This window comes from Chiloscyllium punctatum, chromosome 14 (assembly GCF_047496795.1).
Source record: "Chiloscyllium punctatum isolate Juve2018m chromosome 14, sChiPun1.3, whole genome shotgun sequence".
NCBI lineage: Eukaryota > Metazoa > Chordata > Chondrichthyes > Orectolobiformes > Hemiscylliidae > Chiloscyllium > Chiloscyllium punctatum.
The window spans coordinates 4,920,167-4,946,143 of record NC_092752.1 but is presented as its reverse complement, the minus strand read 5'-3'; the positions used below and the strand labels follow the sequence as shown (position 1 = coordinate 4,946,143).

At 43.4% G+C, this 25,977-nt stretch overlaps 1 protein-coding gene across 1 annotated transcript in view; it reads left to right on the top strand.

Moving 5' to 3' along the window:
* The window catches only part of dapp1 (dual adaptor of phosphotyrosine and 3-phosphoinositides), a 64,313-nt gene that overhangs the window by 30,751 nt on the left and 7,585 nt on the right, over positions 1-25,977 (top strand). The window contains exons 2-3 of the mRNA XM_072583801.1: positions 21,919-22,041; positions 23,152-23,285. Of these exons, the coding sequence (XP_072439902.1) occupies positions 21,919-22,041; positions 23,152-23,285 (257 nt within the window). The remainder of the gene's footprint in view (positions 1-21,918; positions 22,042-23,151; positions 23,286-25,977) is intronic.

Genomic DNA, 25,977 nt, shown 5'->3' with positions numbered 1-25,977 from the left:
CTCTTCCAAGCAACCTCTTTTCAACTTCCCCTTTTATGCAAAGCTGCAAATGTGACTCTTACTGTTTTAATCAAATGCTAAGGTCAAATGGTTTTGCTGACTATCAGTCAATCTTGCAAATGTTTTGGAAGGAAATTTGCAAAAGGCCAAACCTACTTTAATTTTCTAGTTGTTACCTGGTTTAGAACATGGCACGGATTTGTTGTTCAGTAAACTCCCATTATCCATGTGAATGGGGAATGGATGAGGTGGAACTGGTATGGTGTACTTGTCACATCAATCAGCCAGCTTCATGAGAAATACCTGAACCCTTACCAGAAACCAATATTAATGCAGTAAATACAAACTAAACTCATCCCAGGATGTTCAACCTTGCTTAGAACTGAAATGAGGAGGATTTCTTCAGCCCGAGGGGCGTGGATATGCAGAAGTGTATTGAGTGTATTTAACACAGAGATTTATAGATTCTGGATTACTTAGGGGAACAATGGTTACGGGGTTATAGAGTCAAAGAGATGTACAGCATGGAAACAGACCCTTCAGTCCAACCCATCCATGCCAACCAGATAACCCAACCCAATCTAGTCCCACCTGCCAGCACCCGGCCCATTTCCTTACAAACCCTTCCTATCCAAATGCCTCTTAAATGTTGCAATTGTACCAGCCTCCAGCACTTCCTCTGGCAGCTCATTCTATGCATGTACCACTCTCTGTGTGAAAAAGTGGCTCCTTACATCTCTTTTATATCTTTCCCCTCTCACCCTAAACCTATGCCCTCTAGTTCAGGACTCCCCACCCCAGGGAAAAGACTTTGCCTATTTATCCTATCCATGCCCCTCATAATTTTGTAAACCTCTATAAGGTCACCTCTCAGCCTCTGACGCCCCAGAGAAAACAGCCCCAGCCTGTTCAGCCTCTCCCTGTAGCTCAGATCCTCCAACCCTGGCAACATCCTTGTAAGTCTTTTCTGAACCCTTTCAAATTTCACAACATCTTTCCAATAGGAAGGAGACCAGAATTGCATGCAATATTCTAACAGTGGCCTAACCAATGTTGCAACATGACCTCCCAACTCCTGTACTCAATACTCTGACCAATAAAAGAAAGCATACCAAACGCCTTCTTCACTATCCTATCTACCTGCGACTCCACTTTCAAGGAGCTATGAACCTGCACTCCAAGGTCTCTTTGTTCAGCAACACTCCCCAGGATCTTACCATTAAGTGTATAAATCCTGCTAAGACTTGCTTTTCCAAAATGCAGCACCTCGCATTTATCTGAATTAAACTCCATCTGCCACTTCTCGGACCATTAGCCCATCTGATCAAGATCCTGTTGTAATCTGAGGTAACCCACTTCACTGTCCACTACACCTCCAATATTGGCGTCATCTGCAAACTTACTAACTGTACCTCTTATGCTCACAGCCAAATCATTTATATAAATGACAAAAAGTAGAGGACCCAGCACTGATCCTTGTGGCACTCCACTGGTCACAGGCCTCCAGTGTGAAAAACAACCCTCCACCACCACCCTCTGTCTTCTACCTTTGAGCCAGTTCTGTATCCAAATGGTTGGTTCTCCCTTTATTCCATGAGATCTAACCTTGCTAACCAGTCTCCCATGGGGAACCTTGTCGAACGCCTTACTGAAGTCCATATAGATCACATGTACCGTTCTGCCCTCATCAATCCTCTTTGTTACTTCTTCAAAAAACTCAATCAAGTTTGTGAGTCATGATTTCCCACGCACAAAGCCATGTTGACTATCCCTAATCAGTCCTTGCCTTTCCAAATACATGTACATCCTGTCCCTCAGGATTCTCTCCAACAACTTGCCCACCACTGAGGTCAGGCTCACTGGTCTGTAGTTCCCTGGCTTGTCCTTACCACCCTTCTTAAACAGTGGCACCACGTTTGCCATCCTCCAGTCTTCCGGCTCCTCACCTGTGACTATCGATGATACAAATATCTCAGCAAGAGCCCAACAATCACTTCTCTAGCTTCCCACAGAGTTCTAGGGTACACCTGATCAGGTCCTGGGGATTTATCCACCTTTATGCGTTTCAAGACATCCAGCACTTGCTCCTCTGTAATATGGACATTTTGCAAGGTGTCACCATCTATTTTGCTACTTTCTATATCTTCCATATCCTTTTCCACAGTAAATACTGATGCAAAATACTCATTTAGTATCTCTCCCATTTCCTGCAGCTCCACACAAAAGCTGCCTTGCTGATCTTTGAGGGGCCCTATTCTCTCCCTAGTTATCTTTTGTCCTTAATGTAATTGTAAAAGCCCTTTGGATTCTCCTTAACTCTATTTGCTAATGCTATCTCATGTCCCCTTTTTGCCCTCCTGATTTTCCTCTTAAGTATACTCCTACTGCCTGTATACTCTTCTAAGGATTCACTCGATCTATCCTGTCTATACCTGACATATGCTTCCTTCTTTTTCTTAACCAAATCCTCAACTTTTTTCGTCATCCAGCATTCCCTGTACCTACCAGCCTTTCCTTTCACCCTGACAGGAATATACTTTCTCTGGATTCTTGTTATCTCATTTCTGAAGGCTTCCCATTTTCCAGCTATCCGTTTACCTGTGAACATTTGCCTCCAATTAGCTTTTGAAAGTTCCTGCCTAATACCGTCAAAATTGGCCTTTCTCCAACTTAGAACTTCAACTTTTAGATCTGGTCTGTCCCTTTGCATCACTGTTTTAAATCTAATAGAATTATGGTCGCTGGCCCCAAAGTGCTTCCCCACCGACACCTCAGTCACCTGCCCTGCCTTATTTCCCAAGAGTAGGTCAAGTTTTACACCTTCTCTCGTAGTTACATCCACATACTGAATCGGAAAATTGTCTTGTACACACTTAACAAATTCCTCTCCATCTAAACCCTTAACACTGTGGCAGTCCCAGTCTATGTTCGGAAAGTTAAAATCCCCAACCATAACCACCCTATTATTCTAACAGATAGCTGAGATCTCCTTACAAGTTTGTTTCTCAATTTCCCTCTGACTATTAGAGGGTCTATAATACAATCCCAATAAGGTGATCGTCCCTTTCTTATTTCTCAATTCCACCCAAATAACTTCCCTGGATAATTCCGGGAATATCCTCCCTCAGCACAACTGTAATGCTATCCCTTATCAAAAATGCCATTCCCCTTCCTCTCTTGCCTCCCTTTCTATCCTTCCTGTAGCATTTGTATCCTGGAACGTTAAGCTGCCAGTCCTGCCCATCCCTGAGCCATGTTTCTGTAATTGCTTTGATATCCCAGTCCCATGTTCCTAACCATGCCCTGAGTTCATCTGCCTTCCCTGTTAAGCCCCTTGCATTGAAATAAATGTAGTTTAATTTATTAGTCCTACCTTGTCCCTGCCTGCCCTAACTGTTTGATTCGCTTCTGTTCTCAGCTGTATCAGTCTCAGATCGATCTCTTTCCTCACTATCTCCCTGGGTCCCATCTCCCCACCTTACTAGTTTAAACCCTCCCAAGCAGCCCTAGCAAATTTCTCTGCCAGTATATTTCTCCCCTTCCAATTTAGGTGCAATCCGTCCTTCTTGTACAGGTCATTTCTACCCCAAAAGAGATTCCAATGCTCCAAAAATGTGAATCCTTCTCCCTTACACTAGCTCCTCAGCCATGCATTCATCTGCTCTATCCACCTATTCCTGCCCTCACTAGCTTGTAGCATTGGGAGTAATCCAGATATTACCACCCTTGAGGACCTCCTTTTTAAATTCCTGCCTAACTTTCCGTAATCTCCCTTCAGACTCTCAACCTTTTCCCTTCGTATATCGTTGGTTCCAATGTGGACAATGACCTCTTGCTGGCCCCTCTCCCCCGTGAGAGCAACATACTGAATCTCCTCAGTACTGTCTCTCGAGAAATTAATGCATGAGACTGTGAAGGAAATGTAAATTTGATTCAATGTCAAATGATGTATAGAAAGAGAAGGAAATAAAGATTTGGATTGTGTGTGTGTGTGTGAGAGAGAGAGAGAGAGAGAGGAGTAGATTGAAGGCTGAAGGAAGGAGAGTCAATTTTCAGTGGCAGTAATTAACAGGATTCTAAGACTGATATGATCATAATTAGACCGTCTGGCCCATCAAGTCTGATTCTCCATTCAATCATGTTTGATATATTTCTCAACAGGAGTTGGGAGGTCATGTTGTGGCTGTACAGGACATTGATTAGGCCACTGTTGGAATATTGCGTGCAATTCTGGTCTCCTTCCTATCGGAAAGATGCTGTGGAACTTGAAAGGGTTCAGAAAAGATTTACAAGGATGTTGCCAGGGTTGGAGGATTTGAGCTATAGGGAGAGGCTGAACAGGCTGGGGCTGTTTTCCCTGGAGGGTCGGAGGCTGAGGGGTGACCTTATAGAGGTTTACAAAATTATGACGGGCATGGATAGGGTAAATAGGCAAAGTCTTTTCCTTGGGGTGTGGGAGTCCAGAACTAGAGGGCATAGGTTTAGGGTGAGAGGGGAAAGATATAAAAGAGATCTAAGGGGCAACTTTTTCACACAGAGGGTGGTACGTGTATGGAATGAACTGCCAGAGGAAATGGTGGAGGCTGGTACAATTGCAACATTTAAGAGGCATTTGTTTGGATATATGAATAGGAAGGGTTTGGAGGGATATTGGCCGGGTGCTGGCAGGTGGGACTAGATTGGGCTGGGATATCTGGTTGGCATAGACAGGTTGGACCGAAGGGTCTGTTTCCATGCTGTAAATCTCTAGTGTCTTTCAGAAGGTGGTTAAGAGTCAACCATATTGCTGTAGGTCTGGTGTCACCAAATTGGGTAAAACCAACACATTTACTTTCCTAAAAGACATTAATGAACCATACAGGGTTTTCATGATAACTGACAATATTTGTCATTGTCATCATTGCTGAGACTAACTTTATTCTGGGTGTAAGTTTGCTTGCTGAGCTGGAAGGTTCATTTTTAGACGTTTCATCACCATACTAGATAACATCTTCAGTGAGCCTCGGGTGAAGCACTGGTGTTAGTGACCCTCTTTCTATTTAAGCGTTTAGATGTAGGGTTTAGGAAACCTAAATACATAAATGCAAAGCGGGTCACTAACACCAGTGCTTCACCAGAGGCTCACTGATGATGTTACCTAGTATGGTGACAAAACGTCTGAAAACGAACTTCCCAGCTCAGCGAGCAAACCTACATCCAGAACCTCACCCTGAGCTACAAACCTTCCCATAACTCGCTAGCTAACTTTATACTTCAGATAGAGTCATAGACTCACACAGCATGGAAACAGGCCCTTCAGCCCAACTTGTCTGTGCCGATCAAGCTTCCCAAACTAAACAAGCTCATTTGCCTGTTTCCCTTTAAATGTTTCCAATTCATGTACCTGTCCAAATGTCTTATAAATGTTGTAACTGTACCTGCATCTATCCCACATATGAGCCAACCTCTGTGTGTAAAAGTTGCCTCTCAGGTCCCTTTTAAATCTTTCTCCTCTTGCCTTTAAAATATGCCCTCTAGTTTTGAACTTGTCCAATTCAGGGAAAAGACCTTTGCTATTCACCTTATGCATGCCCCTCACAATTTTATAAACCACTGTAAGATCACTCCTCAACCTGCTACACCTGTGAAAAAGGTCGCAGTCTATCCAGTCTTTCCTTATAACTCAAACCATCCCCATTCCTGGCAATATCTTGGTAAATCTTTTCTGAACCCTCTCCAATTTTATAATATCCTTCTTGCAGGAGGGTAACTCTCCACCCTGCAGGCACTCTGCCTCTACTCCTGATGAAGGGCTTTTGCCCAAAATGTTGATTTTCCTGCTCCTCGGATGCTACTCCAGCACCACACTAATCTAGAATTTGGTTTCCAGCATCTGCAGTCCTTGTTTTTACCTAGCAGGGTAACCAGGACTGCTCACAGCTCTCCAGCAGAGGCTCCACCAATGTCCTGTATAACCACAACATGATGTCCCAACTCCTCCACTCAATGGTCTGAACAATGAAGGCAAGTGTGCCAAACACCTTAACCACCCAGTCTACCTGTGATGCAAATTTCAAAGAATTATGTACCTGAACCCCTCGGTCTCGCTGTTTGACAACACTACCCAGGGCCCTACCAATACCTGTATAAGTCCTGCCCTTGTTTGTTTTACCAAAATGTAATACCTAGCATTTATCAAAACGAAATCTATCTGCTACTCCTCAGCCAATTGGCCCAATTGATCATCATCCCTTTGTAGTCTTAGAAACCTCCTTCACAGTCCACTATTCCACCAATTTTGGTGTCATCTGCAAACTTACTAACATGCTTCCTAAATTCTTATCTAAATCGGGTGAATTGGCCATGGTGAATTACCCATAGTGTTAGGTGCATTAGTCAGAGGGAGATGGGTCTGGGTGGGTTACTTTTCTGAGGGTCGGTGTGGACTGGTTGGGCCGAAGGGCCTGTTTCCACACTGTAGGGAATCTAATCTTACAAACAACAGGGGATGTATTCATTGAATTTAAATTCTGCCAGCTCCTGTGGTAGGATTTGAAACTGTGTTATTCGGGCATTAGCCTGCACCAACTAGATTACTATTCCAGTGAGATTACCACAAAGCTCTGGAATTTAAACATAGCCAAACTTGAACCTGATGAATGTAGAGTTTTTATTAATATATTTTGGGAGAATCTGCCCATGCAAACTTGATTGTTTGTCTCTTGTTAAGAAAAATAATTAATAAATGCTTTTGATGCTCGTATCTATTTTTTTTTAAACTCCTTCAGGGCTCATGCTAGATTATTCCAGCATCCACAGTTTTTTTTTGTCTGTAATCAAGATGACACATTTGACTGCTTCTTGCCATTCGTGTGATCTTTTGCCTCCAATAGGATCATTGAATTTTTTTAAAGTTGTGCTAAATTGATTCAAAGATTGCAATTTCCCCTCCCACGTGGTCAACAATTCCTTCCAGTGCATCTCCTCCACTTCCTGCACTTCTACCCTTGAACCCCACCCCTCCCAACAAAACAAGGACAGAACCTCCCTGGTCCTCATTTCCCACCCCACCAACCTCCAGGTACATTGCATCAACCTCCACCATTTCCGTCACACTCAAACAGACCCATCCACCAGGGAGAGATTTCCCTCCCCACCCCTATCAGCATTTTGGAGAGACCATTCTCTCTGCGACTGCCTTGTCAGGTCCATGATTTCCCCAGCTTCCTCATTTCTCCTCCCCCCCAATTTATGCCAAGTCCAACCTTCCAACTCAGCACCACTCTTTTGACCTGTCCTACCTGTCCATCTTCCTTCCCACCTACCTGCTCCACCTTCCTCTCTGACCTATCACTTTCACCCCCACCTTCATCTCCCTATTGCCTTCCCCCCCAAACCCACCCCTCTCCAATTTATCTCTCAGCACCCTTGGGCCACATGCCTCATTCCTGATGAAGGGCTTATGCTCGAAACATTGATTCTTCTGCTCTTTGGACGCTGCCTGACCAGCTGTTCTTTTCCAGCACCACATTCTCGACTCTGATCTTCAGCATCTGCAGTCCTCACTCTCCCCTAAATTGTTTTTTGACTAATGTGCGAATCAGAGTTAGGTGGAAACGCGGATTTGAGGCCACATCAGATCAGTCACGATCTTATTGAATAGCAGAACAAACAGACTGAGTGGCCTACATCTCCTAATTCCTATGTTTGTAAATGGGACAAGATTACCACCTTGAAACCCAACATAGATGAAGGCAGAGGAGGTATCAAAGTGTGGAGTTATATTTAATGATCTGATGCTCAGTATGCAAGTCAGTTGGGGACGCAATGGTCTAGTGTATTAATCCAGAGATGGGGGATAACGTTCTGGGTTCTGGGTATAAATCCATGGCTGATGGTGGAATTTGAATTCAGTAAAAAATCTGGAATGAAGAACCTAATGATGATCATGAATCCATTGATCATTGTCAGAGAAAAAACCCATCTGGTTTTGAGACGACAACAAGCAAAATTAATGTCATTTACCTTGCAAGGACTATAACAAACAGTACATTGGACAAACAGGCAGGAAACTAGCCACCAGGATACATGAACATCAACTAGCCACAAAAAGACATGACCCTCTCTCCCTAGTATCTTTACATACAGATGAGGAAGGACACTATTTTGACTGGGACAACACATTCATCCTAGGACAAGCCAAACAGAAACATGCACGAAAATTCCTAGAAGCATGGCATTCCATCGGGAACTCTATCAACAAGCACATTGACTTGGATCCCATTTACCACCCCCTGAGAAAAAGAACAGGAAATGACATGACCACAGGAAATGCTGTCACCAACGCAAGGAAACCTAAACATGTAAATAAAAAGTGGGCCATACCACCAATGCTTCACCAGAGGCTCACTGATGATGTTACCTGGTATAGTGATGAAATGTCTAAAAACAAACCTTCCAGCTCAGCGAGCAAACCTACATCCAGATCCCTAATGTCCTTTGGGGAAGGAAACTGCCATCCTTACCTGGTCTGGCCTACGTGTGACTCCAGAATGTGATTGATTCTTAACTGCCCTCTGGGCAATTAGAGATGGACAACTGCTGGGTTAGCCAGTGATGAACGTGATCCCGTAAATGAAGATTTTTAAAATTGTACCATTATTCACTGAATGTAATGGAATCTGCTCTTCAGCTTGTCCCCTTTGCACATTTTTGTGGAACTATTAAATCACCACAGAGGAGCATGCTTGCAGTAAAATGTCATGCTCCAAATTATCTGAGGTAGGGTGGGGTATGAGGTCTTTCTATAGTAGAGTGATGGTATCAGAATGATGGTAAAGGTATACTGGTAAACTATCTCCACGACATGACGCACAATAACCGATTAAAGTTTTGCTGAAGCATTTGTTTTTTTTTGGTGCAGTGGGGAGTGCTCAATGAGAATCAGTCAGTTTTAGGTTCAAGCTCTGTTTTAGAGACCTGAGCGCACAATCTAAGCTGTTTAGGTTTACATGTTTACATGTTTAGGTTTCCTTGCGTTGGTGACAGCATTTCCTGTGGTCATGTCATTTCCTGTTCTTTTTCTCAGGGGGTGGTAAATGGGATCCAAGTCAATGTGCTTGTTGATAGAGTTCCCGATGGAATGCCATGCTTCTAGGAATTTTCGTGCATGTTTCTGTTTGGCTTGTCAGAGGTGCTACTTTCCAGTGAGATTTTTAACTGATGCCTCATCTAGTCTTGATGGACCTGAAAGATCTCATGGTGCTATGATTGAATGGGAGGGCAGGGTCGGTGAAAATGAGTTCTTTGTGGTGACCTAACGGATATTTATCCTCCAGCCAATATCAATAAGAGCAAGTAATCTGGTCATTCTTGCATTGCTGCTTGTGGGAGCTTGCTCTGCACATTTACCTGTGTTTTCTACATTTCAAATGTGATTGACATTTCAAAAGCACTTCATGAGCTGTGAAGCGCTTTAGATAATTCTGAGGGTATATAGCTGATTTGTGCCTTAATTTTTATCCATTGTTTTTTGTTTTCCTTGACTTAAATCTTTGACACCTATATTCCAAAAGTGTATAAACTGAAGGAAAGTCTGTCTGTTGCTAAATGGAACTCAGCTGTCTTCTTTTTTGGGTTTGGAGATGCCGGTGTTGGACTGGAGTGTGCAAAGTTAAAAATCACACAACCACCTGATGAAGGAGCGACGCTCTGAAAGCTAGTGCTTCCAATTAAACCTGTTGGACTATAACCTGGTGTTGTGTGATTTTTTAACTTCTTTCTTGGCCACAGTGTCGGGGAGTCAGAGTGAAAGAGCTTGGAGCCTTTCCATCCAGGGTCAGTCGTGTCTTAATGCAACTTGTTCCAGTTCCATGGCACACATTCCCTGTCTCGCATTGAGGAGATATCGAGTTGTCTCCACTGCAAAAGAGCAAGTTCAGATTGGGGCAATAGCTACTGGTGTCAGGAAATATGAGGGCAGGTCATGAGGCAAGTGCCTTCAGACATCTGAGTTGAATGCTTTGAAAAGATTAAATGAGTGGCAGGAAGGAAATCGTTTTGTTGCAATTGACTGAGCTAGTTTGAGTGAAAAAATAACCGTTAAGTTCTTCTCCTAACACTGGTACAAAGTTTATAATGCAAATTAAAATATCAATTTAATCTGGCTTTATTCTTATTGTCCACTTCTTTTGGAACTACCCCCCAAGTAATTCTTGTGCTTTTTAAGGGTTGGAGCGTCAAGCCTTTGAGGTGTATGTTACCAGTTCGGGTGTGGAGAGTGCTCTTCTAGTCAGGGTTGGTTCAGCTCCATGTTGCGTCATTACTTCTCTTCTCGCAGAGACCAACTCCAGCTTTACTCTTTCCTGCAGCTGTGTGACATGCTCTTAGCCTTACCAACCGCAGAAGGATGCCTTCCTGGAGGTTTCACCAACTGGTCTCTCGCCTCATTGACCTTCCTGAGAATTCAGTGTCCTGCAGATTTTAATTCTTGGTGTCTCCAAAGCAGTTGTGGAGAGAGTTGGCAATTCTCAAGACTCAATGATGTTTGCCAAACTCTGGGCAATGAGAGAATTGCCCAACATTAATGGACCCTAATGGTCAGTGAGAGAGAGGGGTAGAGCGGTAAAGAGAGAAGGAATTATCATCAGATTTACCAAAGAAGGATTTAAATCTGGGTCTTGGAGGGAAAAATCACTGCATGGAATTGTGGAATGTGCAAGCATGAAACTTCAAGCCTGTGGCAGTATTTATTTTTGTCTGAGTCGCCTGGTCCAGCTCCACTCTCGTGATTTCCCATATCTTTTAACAATTCTTCTTTCCAAGGATAGATCTAATTCCTTCTTGTTTCAAGTTATTATCACTGATTGCTCTTGTCCTGAGAGTGACATAGAACATAGAACTCAGAACATTACAGGCCCTTCGGCCCTCGATGTTGCGCCTAACTGTGGAACCAATCTGAAGCTCATCTAAATTACACTATTCCATTCTCATCCATATGCCTATCCAATGACCATTTAAATGTCCTTAAAGTTGGCGAGTCAACAACTGTTGCAGGCAGTGCATTCCACACGTACTACTCTGAGTAAAGGAACGATCTCTGATATCTGCCCTATATCTATCAAGCCTCAATTTAGAGTTATGTGCTAGTCATCACCATCCGAGGAAAAAGGCTCTCCCTGTCCACCCTACCTAACCCTCTGATTATCTTATATGTCTCAATTAAGTCACGTCTCAACCTTCTTCTCTCTTATGAAAACAGCCTCGAGTCCCTCAGACTTCCCTCATAAGACCTTCCCTCCATCTCAGGCAACATCCTAGTAAATCACCTTTGAACCCTTTCCAAAGCTTCCACACCCTTCCTGTAATGTGGTGACCAGAACTGTACGCAATATTCTGAGTGCTGCCACACCAGAGTTTTGTACAGCTGCAACATGACCTCATGGTTCCGAAACTCAATCTCTCTACTAATAAAAGCTAACACACTGTATGTTTTCTTAACAACCCTATCAACCTGGGTGGAGATTGTAGTCCTGGAAGAGTTCAGCAGGTCAGAAGCAGGAGAATCGATGTTTCGGGCATGAGCAATTTTCAGAATCCTGATGAAGGGCTTATGCCCAAAATGTCGATTCTCCTGCTCCTCGGATGCTGCCTGACCTGCTGTGCTTTTCCAGTACCACACTCTCAATTCTGATCTCCACCATCTGCAGTCCTCACTTTCTCCTATCAACCTGGGAGGCAACTTTCAGGGATCTATGTTTATTGACACCAAGATCTCTCTGCTCATCTACACTACCAAGAATCTTAGCATTAGCCTAGGACTCTGCATTCCTGTTACTCCTTCCAAAGTGAATCACCTCACACTTTTCCCCATTAAACTCCATTTGCCACCTCTCAGCCCAGCTCTGCAGCTTATCCATGTCTCTCTGTAGCCTACAACATCCTTCGTCACTATCCACAACTCCACCAACCTTAGTGTTATCCGCAAGTTTACTAATCCATCCTTCTCTGCCCTAATCCAGGTCATTTATAAAAATGACAAACAGCAGTGGATCCAAAACAGATCCTTGTGGTACACTACTGGTAACTGAAGTCCAGGATGAACATTTCCCATCAACCACCACCCTTTGTCTTCTTTCAGGTAGCCAACTTCTGATCTAAACCACTAAATTACCCTCAATCCCATGCCTCCATATTTTGTGCAATAGCCTACCATGGGGAAGCTTATCAAACACCTTACTGAAATCCATATACATCACATCAACCGCTTTACCCTCATCGACCTGTTTGATCACCTTCTCAAAGAACTCAATAAGGTTTGTGAGGCACAACCTACCCATCACAAAACCATGTTGACTATCCCTAATCAACTTATTCCTTTCTAGATGTTTATAAATCCTATCTCTTATAACCTTTTCCAACACTTTACCCACAATCAAAGTAAGGCTCACAGGGTTGTCTCGACTCCCCTTCTTGAACAAAGGAACAACATTTGCTATCCTCCAGTCTTCTGGCACTATTCCTGTAGACAATGACATAAAGATCAAAGCTAAAGATTCTACAATCTCCTCCCTGGTTTCTCAGAGAATCCTAGGATAAATCCCATCTGGCCCAGGCGACGTATCTATTTTCACACTTTCCCGAATTGCTAATACCTCCTCCTTGTGAATGTCAATCCCATCAGTATTCTCCTCAACAACATTGTCTTTTTCTAGTGTGAATGCTGACAAAAAATATTCATTTAGCACTTCCCCTATCTCCTCTGACTCCATGCATAACTTCCCACTACTATCCTTGTTCAGCTGTAATCCTTACTCTAGTCATTCTGTTATTCCTGACATACCTACAGAAAGGAGAAAGTGAGGACTGCAGATTCTGGAGATCAGAGCTGAAAATGTGTTGCTGGAAAAACGCAGCAGGTCAGGCAGCATCCAAGGAACAGGAGAATCGACGTTTCGGGGATAAGCCCTTCTTCAGGAATGAGGAAAGTGAGTCCAGCAGGCTAAGATAAAAGGTAGGGAGGAGGGACTTGGGGGAGGGGCGTTGGGAATGCGATAGGTGGAGGGAGGTCAAGGTGAGGGTGATAGGCCGGAGTGGGGTGGGGGCGAAGAGGTCAGGAAGAAGATTGCAGCTTAGGAAGGCGGTGCTGAGTTCGAGGGATTTGACTGAGACAAGGTGGGGGGAGGGGAAATGAGGAAACTGGAGAAATATGAGTTCATCCCTTGTGGTTGGAGGGTTCCTAGGCGGAAGATGAGGCTAACTTCCTCCAGCCGTCGTGTTGCCATGGTCTGGCGATGGAGGAGTCCAAGGACCTGCATGTCCTTGGTGGAGTGGGAGGGGGAGTTGAAGTGTTGGGCTACGGGGTGGTTGGGTTGGTTGGTCCGGGTGTCCCAGAGGTGTTCTCTGAAACGTTCCGCAAGTAGGCGGCCTGTCTCCCCAATGTAGAGGAGGCCACATTGGGTGCAGCGGATGCAATAGATGATATATATCCGCCACAAATTCACCTGCATCTCCACACACATCATCTATTGCATCCGCTGCACCCGATGTGGCCTCCTCTGATTACTTGCTTGGCCGGCAGGTGAGAAAGATGATTATTTTCTTCACGTAGAAATCAGGGTGACCTGCCTCCTGGGTTCGCGTAGAGAGGTCTCCAATTGCCCCAATCTGGGCACAGTTGCCATGGATGACAGGCAAGGGCAGGGTAGTTTCTGAAAGCCAATCCCTTGTACTTGCCTTCCACACCCGTTGCTGCCCCGTATGACCCTGACACACCCACCCATGTGATCGTTAGCTCATAGGGAGAAGAGGAACTAAAGGACAAAACCTGATCGCCTCACAGTGGGATCCAATCCACAGCAAACCTCGATCCAGCGGACACTTGCGCCCCGAGGGTGTGTAAAGTAAAAAAAAACTCACCAAAGTGCTGCCTGTTGGCTCCTGATCACTATCGAACAGGTTGGCCCCAGCAATTAGATAAGAACTGGGAAAATCCCTGGCCCCTGCTTCCAATTTAGGGAGTGGCTCTTGGTCTGAGACAAGTCTTTGAATCCCAACAGAATCTGAAAATAAAAAGCTACCCTGGCAATGATCATGGTGAAGCTGCTGGATTGTCATTAAAAGGTCATCTGGGACATTAATCTTGCTTTAGCGAAGGAATTTTGCCATCCTTACTGGGTCCGATCTCCATGTGACTCCAGACCCCCAACAATGTGCTTCAGCTTGAAATGCCCCACAAAAAGGCTGGGCAAAGCTGCTGCATTTTAATTTTTTAATGGCATTTGGGCATCACTGGCCCAGCATTTATTGCCTGTCCCTAGTTGCCCCTTGAGAAGGTTGTGGTGAGCTGCCTTCTTGACCTGCTGCAATCCATGTGCTGTAGGTAGACCCACAATGCCCTTAGCGAGGGAATTCCAGGATTCTGAGCCAGTGACACTGAAGGAACGGCGATATATTTCCAAGTCAGGATGGTGAGTGGCTTGGAGTGGAATTTGCAAAGGGTGGTGTTCCCATATATCTGCTGCCCTTATCTTTCTAGATGTACATGGTTGTGGGTTTGGAAGGTGCTGTCTGAGGATCTTAGGTGCATTTCTGCAGTGCTTCTTATAGATAGTACACACTGCTGCTACAGAGCCTTGATGGAGGGAGTGGATGCTTGTAGCTATGGTATAATCAAGCAGTCACAGTTAGGCAAGCCCCTTATCCCTCACTGCATTTGATTATGAGCAATAAATCCACATCCCATGAGTGAACAAATATAAAAATCCTTGCCCTATGAGTTCATTATGAGTTATGAAACTGCTGACAAGTGGAAACAACCCAATCATCATTTACTAGATCACAATTCTTCATAATTGTGTGTTCTACCAGGTCATTTCTTAACCACTGGGTCTAATGGAGTGTTGGGATCTCGGTGGGGGGGAGGCTGTAGCTTTTTAAGGTTTGCTCCATAAGTGGCAGGCCTCATTCCTCTAGCCAGCTTTCCCAGCTCCCCATCCCTCCAACCCCCCCCCCCCCCCCCCCCACCACACACACACACACTGCTCTCTGCTTCGTCTTATCACGTAGTATTTAAATGATTCAATCAGCTTCCTCTTTCTGTTACCATATTGTACAAGTCAACGAACTTGGGGCCGTTCTGCCTGTTTCATATCTTATGTGCTTGAGGTTTTGCCTGAACAGACACGATTAAACGTTAGTACGACCAAATCCAGCTGTTGGAGTCTTCTGATCTGAGGTTGGTAACAGACATTTGTGATAATCAGTGACCACCCCTTCCCCCCCCACCCCCTGCTCCCCCCAACACCACCCCCCACCCCCCCTACCCCCCCCACCCCCTGGCCAATTGCCTGCTCCACTTGTTATAAATAATCATGGACGAGAATAACCTGGGAAATGTTTGTTGCAAAGTTATTTCCAGTTTCATTATTTAATTGCACTAAAGTAGTTTAGAAAAGAATGTACAGAAACCTTCCCAAGGTTGGTGACGGACAATAAACTCTCTTTTTTCTAATGATGCCCATATCTTGTGAATTAATGAAAAGGAACCAGTTCTGGTTGATCAGTTTGTCATTGTGCGGTGACTTTCTTGATCCTATTCCAAGATTCTAAACTCAGTGAAAATTCACTGCAGTTTCCACTGATCAGTTACACAGTCTCACAAACCATCTGTGGCAGTAAAAATGTGTTGCTCTACCCCTGGGTTTTATAATTGATCGAAATGATTTTGCCTCGAATCGATCAGTTTAGCTAGAAATTGGAGATTCCTCATCTTGTTTTACACGTGTTTTTATTTTAAACTTGTGGATTTTTTGGTTGTTGATGATGTTTTGATATTTTTTTTTGTTGGATTTTCCCTCTGGGTGCTGGATCAGACCCAGGCCCCTTTCCTGTATTAATTTAGTTTTCATTTGTAGTTCATGGTTGTGAGATGTGGAAATAGCGCAGAGACAGTTTTAAAATTGATTTCGAAGAGACTTCGGTAGTAAGTCCTGAATTTAAAAGGAAGGGTGGTTTTATGCTGAATTATTTATTAGTTTGCACAACTGAATAGTAAATGACCGTTTCTGCTGTATATGCTCCTCGTGTGAAAACGTGCGGTTGATTCTTGTTGAGTTGGTTAAAGACAATTAAGGGGAAGAGAGTTTTGTGCCAAATTATCCATCCTTTAAAAATCCTCAAATGGTGAATCTCTGTAGTATGCCTGAGTTCTGCGTTGGAGTGGTGGAAGAATTAGCTGAGCTGGTAAACCAGAGAGAACTGCACCCAGTACAGAAGTAATCTTCTTTAGCTGCATCCAGAGACATAAATATGGAATAAAAATGTAAATACCTAATAACAGATCTGTAAGTGAGGAATCTCTGGCTCAGCTATTAGCAGAAGTAATGCTATTGATTTCACTTTATACTTATTTTGTGATGTTAACAGTGTCCAATAACTTCTTCATTGATGTCCATCCAACAAACATTTGATTATCCCATTGGTCTAAACAGTGCTGTAACTAATTTGTAACAAGATCACAGGAGTTTGGAGTTTTCACTGGAAGTGCACACACAGCATCTGAAACGTTTTGTGTGATTTTTCCAGACTGGTATATATTACAAAAGATTCCTATGAATCAGAGATAATGCAAACTGACAGAAAAGTAATACTTCTGCAATTTGTGAGATGGCAGTTTGTGAATTTCTGTCGCTGGCTTCAGCATAATGATTTAACTGATGAGGTGAATTTTAAAAAAAAACTTAGGAAGTAGCTTTCAGAAGAAAGGAGGATGAAGACTAGTGAAACACAACTGCACCAGGATAAGAATTGAAACAAAAGAGTGGAAACAGGGGGAAAGCATTTTAAAATTCTGTGAGACCAGTTCAGTCTTAGATCTAGTTGAGGTGTGTGAATTATCTGGTGAGCATGTGGGCTTTTGCACTAAGTACTTGTTAGTGGATTCCCAAGAATCATCTCTGTCTGATTCAGGAACCAAGTGATTTTTAACTAACAAACTTTAAGACTTCTTAGCTAATAACAGTATTGTACAACTGTTCAACAGCATTACCTTCGATAACAAGCAGCTACTATACAGTGGGGGTCGGGTAGATGAATTGGCTGGACGGCTGGTTTGTGCTGCAGAGTGATATTGATTGCATAGTTTCAATCCCCACGCTGGCTGAGGTTACCATGAAGTTCCCTTCTCCTCAACCTCTCCCTTGCCTGAGGGCTAAGCCCCCACCAGTTATCTCTCTAATCCCAGAACAGCGCTATGGCCCTCTGGGGCAATGGTAACTTTACTGACTTACTTTGCCTTGTGTTTTGGAAATATAGAATATTTAAACCAGGAAAGGGCTGGTGAATCACTGAAGGACAGGCAGCATAGAGTCATAGAGACGTACAGCACAGAAATAGACCCTTCAGGTCTGACTCATCCATGCTGACCAGATATCCTAAATTAACCTAGTCCCATTTGCCAGCAGCTGTGGAGAGAGCAAGAAAAACAGATTTTTAAAAAGTCTGTCATCTTTGATTAGAATGGGAAAATATGACCGATGTAACAGACGTTGTACAAGGACAGTAGCTCGTGGTAGGTGGTGACTGGGCAGGTTTGTGGATGGATGGAAAGCAGCAGATGTAGGATGAATGACAGAATCATGACAGGTTGATCCTGGCCACGGTGAAATGGAGACAGTGGTTATGATCGGAAATTGTTGAACTTGGTATTGAGTTTGGAAGGCCGTAAATTGCCCAGCTGCCTTTCCTTGTGAATCTACATGTAGTTTAAACAGTTAGCGTATTTATAGTTAAACTATGAAGTGACTAATTTAACAAGTTTCCTCTGTAAAATCCAAGGTGATGAAATTTGCAACCTTGAAATGAAAGGGCTCTGACTCTGTTTCCCAGAGAGCTCCAACATTTGCAAGGACCATTTCCCATCGTTTTGCTAGTCCTTGAGCTGAGATGTCCTCATGAAATCATCTCTCAAGGCAACACCATGTCATGTCACCCTGCCCCACAAGGTTTGTTTATTCTAATATACGTGTGAGCTGTGTGGGCCTTCATTGTTTTTATTACTTCACATCAATAAGTTGTATTTAAATAGGGCCTGAAATATCATAAAATGTGCATTGCTGAGAAAAGGCATATTTTGTCGAAGACTTTTATCTTGTACTCATCAGGACAATTCACAAGAATGCCAATACAATGGTACTGATGTGTACAAAACCAAAAACCCGTGACAAAATGTGATTTTTTTTTCAGCAATACTCAAATGCCATACTACCAAAAGAGCAATTGAAAAATGAAATGTCCTAAATTGTAAAGTTAGATACAAATCACATAAGGTGATAGGAGGAATGATGGTTGAGGGCTTGGTGAACAAAGTAGAATTTGAGGAGCATCTTCAAAGAGGAGAGATGGGTAAAGAAGCAGAGAGGAATAGGGAGAGCATTCCGGAGTTTAGGGCTGAATTGGGGATGTACAGGAGGCTATCATTGGAGAAGTTCAGAGAGCTGAGAAAATGGTGAGGCTGGAGGGAATTACAGAGATAGGGCGATAGAGATACTTGAAAACAAAGGTAAGAATTTTTAAATTGCTGCTGTTTAACTTTGAGCTGAAAAATGTGTTGCTGGAAAAGCGCAGCAGGTCAGGCAGCATCAAAGAAGCAGGAGAATCGACGTTTTGGGCATAAGCCCTTCGCCCGAAACGTCGATTCTCCTGTTCCTTGGATGCTGCCTGACCTGCTGCACTTTTCCAGCAACACATTTTTCAGCTCTGATCTCCAGCATCTGCAGTCCTCACTTTCTCCTAGCTGTTTAACCTTGACCCAATGTAGGTCACTGTATGAAGGACACTGGTTGAACAGGATTTTATGCGAGGTGGGGCATGAGGAGCAGTGTTTTGGACAACCCTGAGTTTACGAGGGACAGAAAGTGGGAGACCAGCAGGGACAGGTTGGAATATTCACATGTAAAGGTATCACAGGTATCGATGAGAGTTTCAGCAATGGATGAATTGAGACACGGATAAAATTGGTCAATGTAATGGAGAGTGAAAATGTTTATCTGAGCATTGACCTGGATATGTGATCTGGACCTCATCCTGGGGTTACATATGACAAAAAACAGTGAATATACAGGTTTAAAGTCAGACTGTGTCCAGGAGGAGAAAGGAATCAGTACCTACTGAATGGAGTCTGAGTGCAGGGTCAGAACAAGGAGCTTGAGCTGTCTCGTTATTTAGTTGGAGAAATGCAGTACAGTCTGTCAGATTCACAATCTAAGAATTTAGCCACGATGGAGGAGTTAAGGGAGATCCTGAGAGGCAACTGATTCTCAACACTTTCAGTTACTGAGGAGCCTTCTGACACTATCACTGGTCTTGATCTAAACTTTCTCTTGCTCTAAACTGTTTGACATCATCCTGAAACTTCAGTAATCTTTGTCTTTCCATTTCCGAAATGTCTTTTTGCTCAAACTAGAATCAACTTCCCTTTTCTTTGCATTAACACTCTGACAGAAGCAAAGCAAGTGGGGACATCTGACCATTGAGACCACTTTGAAATATTCTATCAGGGCATTTGTTAGTTGTGTGTTTAATTCCTTTCAGTAACAGCTACTGTCATGTTTAATAATCTGTGACTGTCTATCACACGGGGAGCCTCATTAAACTGAGGAGCAATTTAACAATTTGAACACAGAGGAAGATGGCGTGGGAACAGGAAGGGTGAGAGATACATACAAGATGATCAGAGGATTTCATAGGGTAGACAGTGAAAGTCTTTTTCCTAGGATGATGTCAGCGTGTACGAGGGGGCATAACTACAAATTGAGGGGTGATAGATTTAAGACAGATGTCAGAGGCAGGTTCTTTACGCAGAGAGTGGTAAGGGTGTGGAATGCCCTACCTGCCAATGTAGTCAACTCAGCCACATGAGGGAGATTTAAACAATCCTTAGATAAGCTCATGGATAATGATGGGATAGTGTGGGGCACGAGCTGAGAATAGTTCACAGGTCAGCGCAACATTGAGGGCCGAAGGGCCTGTTCTGCGCTGTAGTGTTCTATGTTCTATGTTCTAAGACTCCTTTAGAGACTATTAATGGTGCTGCAAGGAACAAAATGAAAGTTTGATCCATGTGTATCGACTGAATTATTGGAATGTTGTTGCTGTTCGGAATCCAGCAGCATCAAGTGCCCTTCAACCATCACCCCTTAGTGCTCTCTGAACTATGCTGGCTTCTGCAATGCTTCATGTTTAACATTCTTACCCTTGTTTGCAAACCCCTCCTCCCTCCACCCCCACAGCTCTCCAAGACCTGTGTGTCCCTGAACTCCGCTGCTCCACCTTTGGCCCTATCCGAATCCGGTGACTCCAATTTTGAAACGTCTCCACTCCCCCCTCGCCCGCCCCCCCCCCCCGCCCACTTTAGAATCTTGTTTTAAGTGGACCAAGTGAATATCGCCCATGCATCATGGCACCAGGTTTTGTTCATGTGTTGCTCCAGTAAAGTGCCATGAGCTGTTTTATTAACACAAGTTGGTGAGAAGTGGAATTGTGGAAATAATCCATCGGAGCTGAAAGTGAAGCAGCCAGCATTTACAGATAATAGTAGAAGAACTTTGTTTTTGTTTTGATTAAAAAGGAAAAATAACAAAAAAAAGTACAAGTGTAACTGACCAATTCGACTGAAAGCCTCTCAATACATGATCAATAGATAATATAATGAGTGATTCATAAGTATTTCTCCTCATTCTCCCCTCCAACCCAGCCTTCCAAATGTATTTCGGTTTGACTCTGTGTATCCACCACCATCCTCGTGCTTTGCTATTGTTAAAGGTGCTGTACAAATTTTGTTTTGCTTGACTGCAGTAAGTTGGGCTGATTATTGGTTAAATGGATGGGAATGAATGAGTTGACTTTAGACTGCTGTAATGGCCAACTCTCAGGTTATACTCAGTTCAGAACTGGCCAGATGGTGAATGATAAAATAGCCAAATAGATCCTCAGACCAGAACTCAGCAACCGCATGATTTTTGGTGATTGCTGGCAAAGCTTTGAGGGTGAGGTAGGCAGCATTGAGAGGGTAAGTATCTTTAAAACCACAAAGTAAACCCTAACCACAAGGTAATAAACACAATCTATTGACAAATGCATTGAATTTTAAGAATATATTAATTGTCAGCGATGTGGAAAGGAAAGTTATTCCAATAATGGCCTCTAATGGAATTTGGAAAAGCAATAGCTATGATGCTTGAATTTTCTTTTTTACCCCTTCCCACACTGACCTCCACCCTCCCTGACATTACTCTTTGACGTGATCTAATTCTTTGTCTGATGATCTTTCCATAAAGCAAGTTTTGGGACACTTTCCTATATTAAGAGTGTGATAAAGTTAAAGCAAATTTTTAAGCAGTAAATAAAACTGGTTGTGGAAACATTTTCACTTGATCAGCTGTGTGTAAGGGGGACAAAAAATATGTTTCTTCTTTTCGTTCCCTGGTATATAGGCTTTGCTGATAAGAAACATTGTCATTGCTCCATCACTGCCACTGAGTGAAAATCCTGCATTACCCTCATCTACACTGTGGGTACTCGCATCATAAAGACTTGGAATGGAGCCATTCAAGAAGACATCTTGCGACCACCTTCCCAAGGAAGGATGGGTAATATACACTGGGACTTGCCAGGAAATCTCACATTCCTAATAAAAACAACCTTCCTAAAATTCTGGAGCTGTAAACTGAACTGCCAACTTTGTCTGTGACCATCATGTAGTTGGTCGAAGCTTTGCACAGCAAAATATGAGTGATGTCCCTATTAATCTTCTGTTAGTGAGTTCACTCTGTCCAGGATTTTGGAGAGGTTCACTTAGTTTATTGATGATTATGAGGGAAATGTGCACTTGATGTTCCCAACTTGTCTGATCTGTAATGTTCTGTCACTCTCTTTGACCAGTTGGTACCACTACGATCTCTCTCGTCACGCTGCTGAGGCCATTCTCCTTTCTAATGGGAAGGATGGGAGTTACCTTCTGAGAAAGAGTCATGATGGTCCAATGTTCTATGCATTGTCAGTGAGGTAAGTGTATCTGCCGTGGGTGTGCAGTTAGAGTCATAGAGTCCTAGAGATGTACAGCACGGAAACAGACCATTCGGTCCAACCCGTCCATGCTGACCAGATATCCTACATTAATCTAGTCCCTTTGCCAGTACTTGGCCCATATCCCTCTAAACCCTTCCTGTTCATACACTCATCCAGATGCCTTTTAAATGTTCTAATTGTACCGGCCTCCACCACTTCCTCTGGTAGCTCATTCCATACACGTACTACCCTCTGTGTGAAAAAGGTGCCCCTTAGGTTCCTTTTATATTTTTCCCCTCTCACCCTAAACCTATGTCCTCTAGTTCTGTATTCCCCCACTCCAGGGAAAAGACCTTGTCTATTTACCCTATCCATGCCCCTCATGATTTTACAAACCTCTATAAGATCACCCCTCAGCCTCCGACACTCCAGGGAAAACAGCCCTAGCCAATTTAACCTCCCCCCTAAGCTCAAATCCTCCAACCCTGGCAACATCTTTGTAAATCTTTTCTGAACCCTTTCAAGTTTCACAACATCTTTCTGATAGGAAGGAGACCAGAATGGCATGCAATATTCCAACAGTGGCCTAACCAATGTCCTGTACAGCCACAACATGACCTCCCAACTCCTGTACTGAATACTCTGACCAATAAAGGGAAGCGTACTAAACGCCTTCTTCACTATCCTATCTAGCACTGCTGTCTCAGAGTGCTTAGAGTCCTGTGTTCAATTCCAGCCTTGGGCAATTGTCTATGTGGAGTTTGCACATTCTCCCCATGTCTGTGTGGGTTTTCTCCGGATGCTCAAGTTTCCTCCCATAATCCAAGATGTGCAGGTTAGGGTGGATTGCCCATAGTCTCCAGGGATGTGCTGGCTAGGTGAGTTCGCCATGGGAAATGCAGGGTTACAGAGATAACAGAGGGTAGCGGGATGCTCTTTGGAGGGTCGGTGTGGATTTGATGGGCTAAATGGCCTGTTCCCACCTTCTAGGGATTCTATGATTGTTTCTAGTGGCCGAGAAGTTGAAAAGCTGGTAACCATGTTATAAAGTTATCACACTGTAATAATCATTATAGATAATTAACAATGAAAATCTTCCCATTGCAGAGGCAAAGACTCAGTCAAACACTTCCAGATTGAATGGACCGAAGGTTCAATTAAATTCGGGTTTAATGAGTTTCATTCATTGTCGGATTTCGTCAACCATTTTGCTAATCAGCCACTGATCGGAAGTGAGACAGGTAATCAGACTGAAATTTAATCCAATACACTGATGTAAAAGGGCTCTTGTAGCACAGTGGCAATGTCCCTACCTCTGAACCGAGAGACCTGGATACAGGTTCCCACCTGTTTCAGAGGTGTGTGATAACATCTCTGAACAGGTTAATTAGAAAAATAGGTTAAATCCAAAGGGAGAGAAAGTGACGGTGAGTGTTTGCATTGAATTGCTATAGTCCATGTACTCTAGGGAGGGAGTTCCAGGAGATTGACTCAGTGCCACTGAAGGAACAGCGATTATATTCCCAAATCTGGATGAAGTGTGGCTTGTAGGGGAACAAGGAACATCACACTGCTGTAATAACGTTCTTGTGGCAGAATGGTAGTGTCCCTACCCCGGACCGAGAGACCCAGGTTTAAGTTCCCACTGCTCTAGAGGTGTGTAATAACATCTCTGAACAGATTAATGAGAAAAATAGGTTAAAAAATCAAAAACAAATTTTTATATTACACTGTTGTAATAAGGGCTTTTGTAGCATAATGGCAGTGTCCATACCTCTGAGTCAGGAGGCACAGATTCTGCTCCAGATGTAATAAGTTATAATATCCCTGAGCAGGTAGGTTAGAAAATGTCTAGTTTTGTACTTTTAGAGCTCCTGTGTTACGGAGCCAGTAGGTAAAGGTTTTCCTGCTCCTTGGATGCTGCCTGACCTGCTGTGTTTTTCCAGTACCACATTCTCAACTCTGATCTCCAGCATCTGCAGTCCTCACTGTCTCCACAGGTACATTTCCCACCTGCCTCAGAGGAATTTTGTAAGATCCCTGAACAGGTTGGCTCCAAACTATCTACTGGAGATCATCATTCCTGATGAAGGGCTTTTGACCGAAATGTCGATTTTCCTGTTCCTCGGATGCTGCCTGACCTGCTGTGGTTTTCCAGCAGCACTCTAATCTAGACTCTGATCTCCAGCATCTGCAGTCCTCACTTTTGCCTACAAACTATCTACTGTACACTGTAATAATACAGGTGCCTTGTGCCACAGTGGTAGTGTCCCTACCGCTGAACCAGGAAGCCTGGGTTTAGGTCTAACTTACCTCAGCCATGTTGCATAACTTGTTGGTTCAAAAATCTCTACGCTGCTGTAATGTGACTTGGCTTTTATTCATTGCTGTTATGTATGTTGTAGTTTCACAGTTTTTGTCAATGTTTCAGTTATGTTTTGTGGGCCTTCATTTAATTCAGGGGGAAGAGATTTATTTTTCCATGCCCGTGTCATTATGACATTACTCCCCCACCAAGCTTTTCGCTCTGCAATATCCTCCAGATCTCCAGGGTGGTTAGGGATAGATAGTAAATGCTGACCCAGCCCCACATCCAATGAATGAATTTTAATAAAACTCTACAGCCTCAAAGTCCCCACAAGAGCTGTGAACATTAAACTCCCAGTGTGTGTGTGAATTCCAAAAAAGAAATGACCGGTGACTCCCAAGGTCCCAGCACTCCTTCCATTCCAGCCTTTCGAATAATTGTTACCTAATGGTGGAGCAATTAAAATCAATCTAAAGAAAGAGTCAGTTTACAGGAACACTTATCCCCTGCACAGAGCTCATTAAATTCAAGTGAAGCATTTGCAACTTCACTCCCCTCTGTAGTAAACTGAAGAATGAGAAGTAATTCAATAAAGGCTTTCAACTCATCAATGCTATTTCTAATTTGCATTTTATGCTATCAATTGTATCCCATTCAGTTAAACCTGAGACATTTTATAGCATTACCACAGCAATGGCTCAATGCAAATTCAGTGACTGCTTTTAAACCCATTATATTTTAATATAGTTCACAGCATCATTTTAACAATAGCTGAAAATCTTATTCAAACTTAACCCAATATGTGTTCCTGTTGTAATTTTCTGTTGATTGAAAGATTCCTGATGATGTGCGTAGATTCCTGAAAGTGGAATTGCAGGTAGATAGGATAGTGAAGAAGGCGTTTGGTATGCTTGCCTTTATTGGTCAATGCATTGAGTACAGGAGTTGGGAGGTCATGTTGCAGCTGTATAGGACATTTGTTGGGCCGCTTTTGGAATACTGCATTCAATTCTGGTCTCCCTGCTATAGGAAGGATGTTGTGAAACTTGAAAGGGTTCAGAAAAGATTTACAAGGATGTTTTGCCAGAGTTGGAAGGTTGGAAGGGAGAGGCTGAATAGGCTGGGGCTGTTTTCCCTGGAGCTTCGGAGGTTGAGGGGTGACCTTCTCGAGGTTTATAAAATCAAGAGGGGCATGAATAGGGTGAATAGACAAAGTATTTTTCCTGGGGTGGGGGAGTTCAGAACTAGAGGGCATAGGTTTAAGGTGAGAGGAGAAAGATTTAAAAAGGACCTAAGGGGTCAGCAGAGAGTGGTACGTGTATGGAATGAGCTGCCAGATGAAGTGGTGGAGGCTGGTACAATTACAACATTTAAAAGGCACTTGGATGTGTATATGAATAGGAAGGATATGGGCCAAGTGCTGGCAAATGGGACTAGATTAATTTAGTATATCTGGTAGGCATGGACGGATTGGAGTGAAGGGTCTGTTTCCATGCCCTATAACTCTATTAATTAAGTAAATTCTCCTAAGTTAATTAGGGAAAATCTTCAGAGTCTGTGTGGCCTGTGGCTCAGAAGGGAGCACTCATGTCTATTCAAGTTTCTGGGTTCAAATCCCACACACA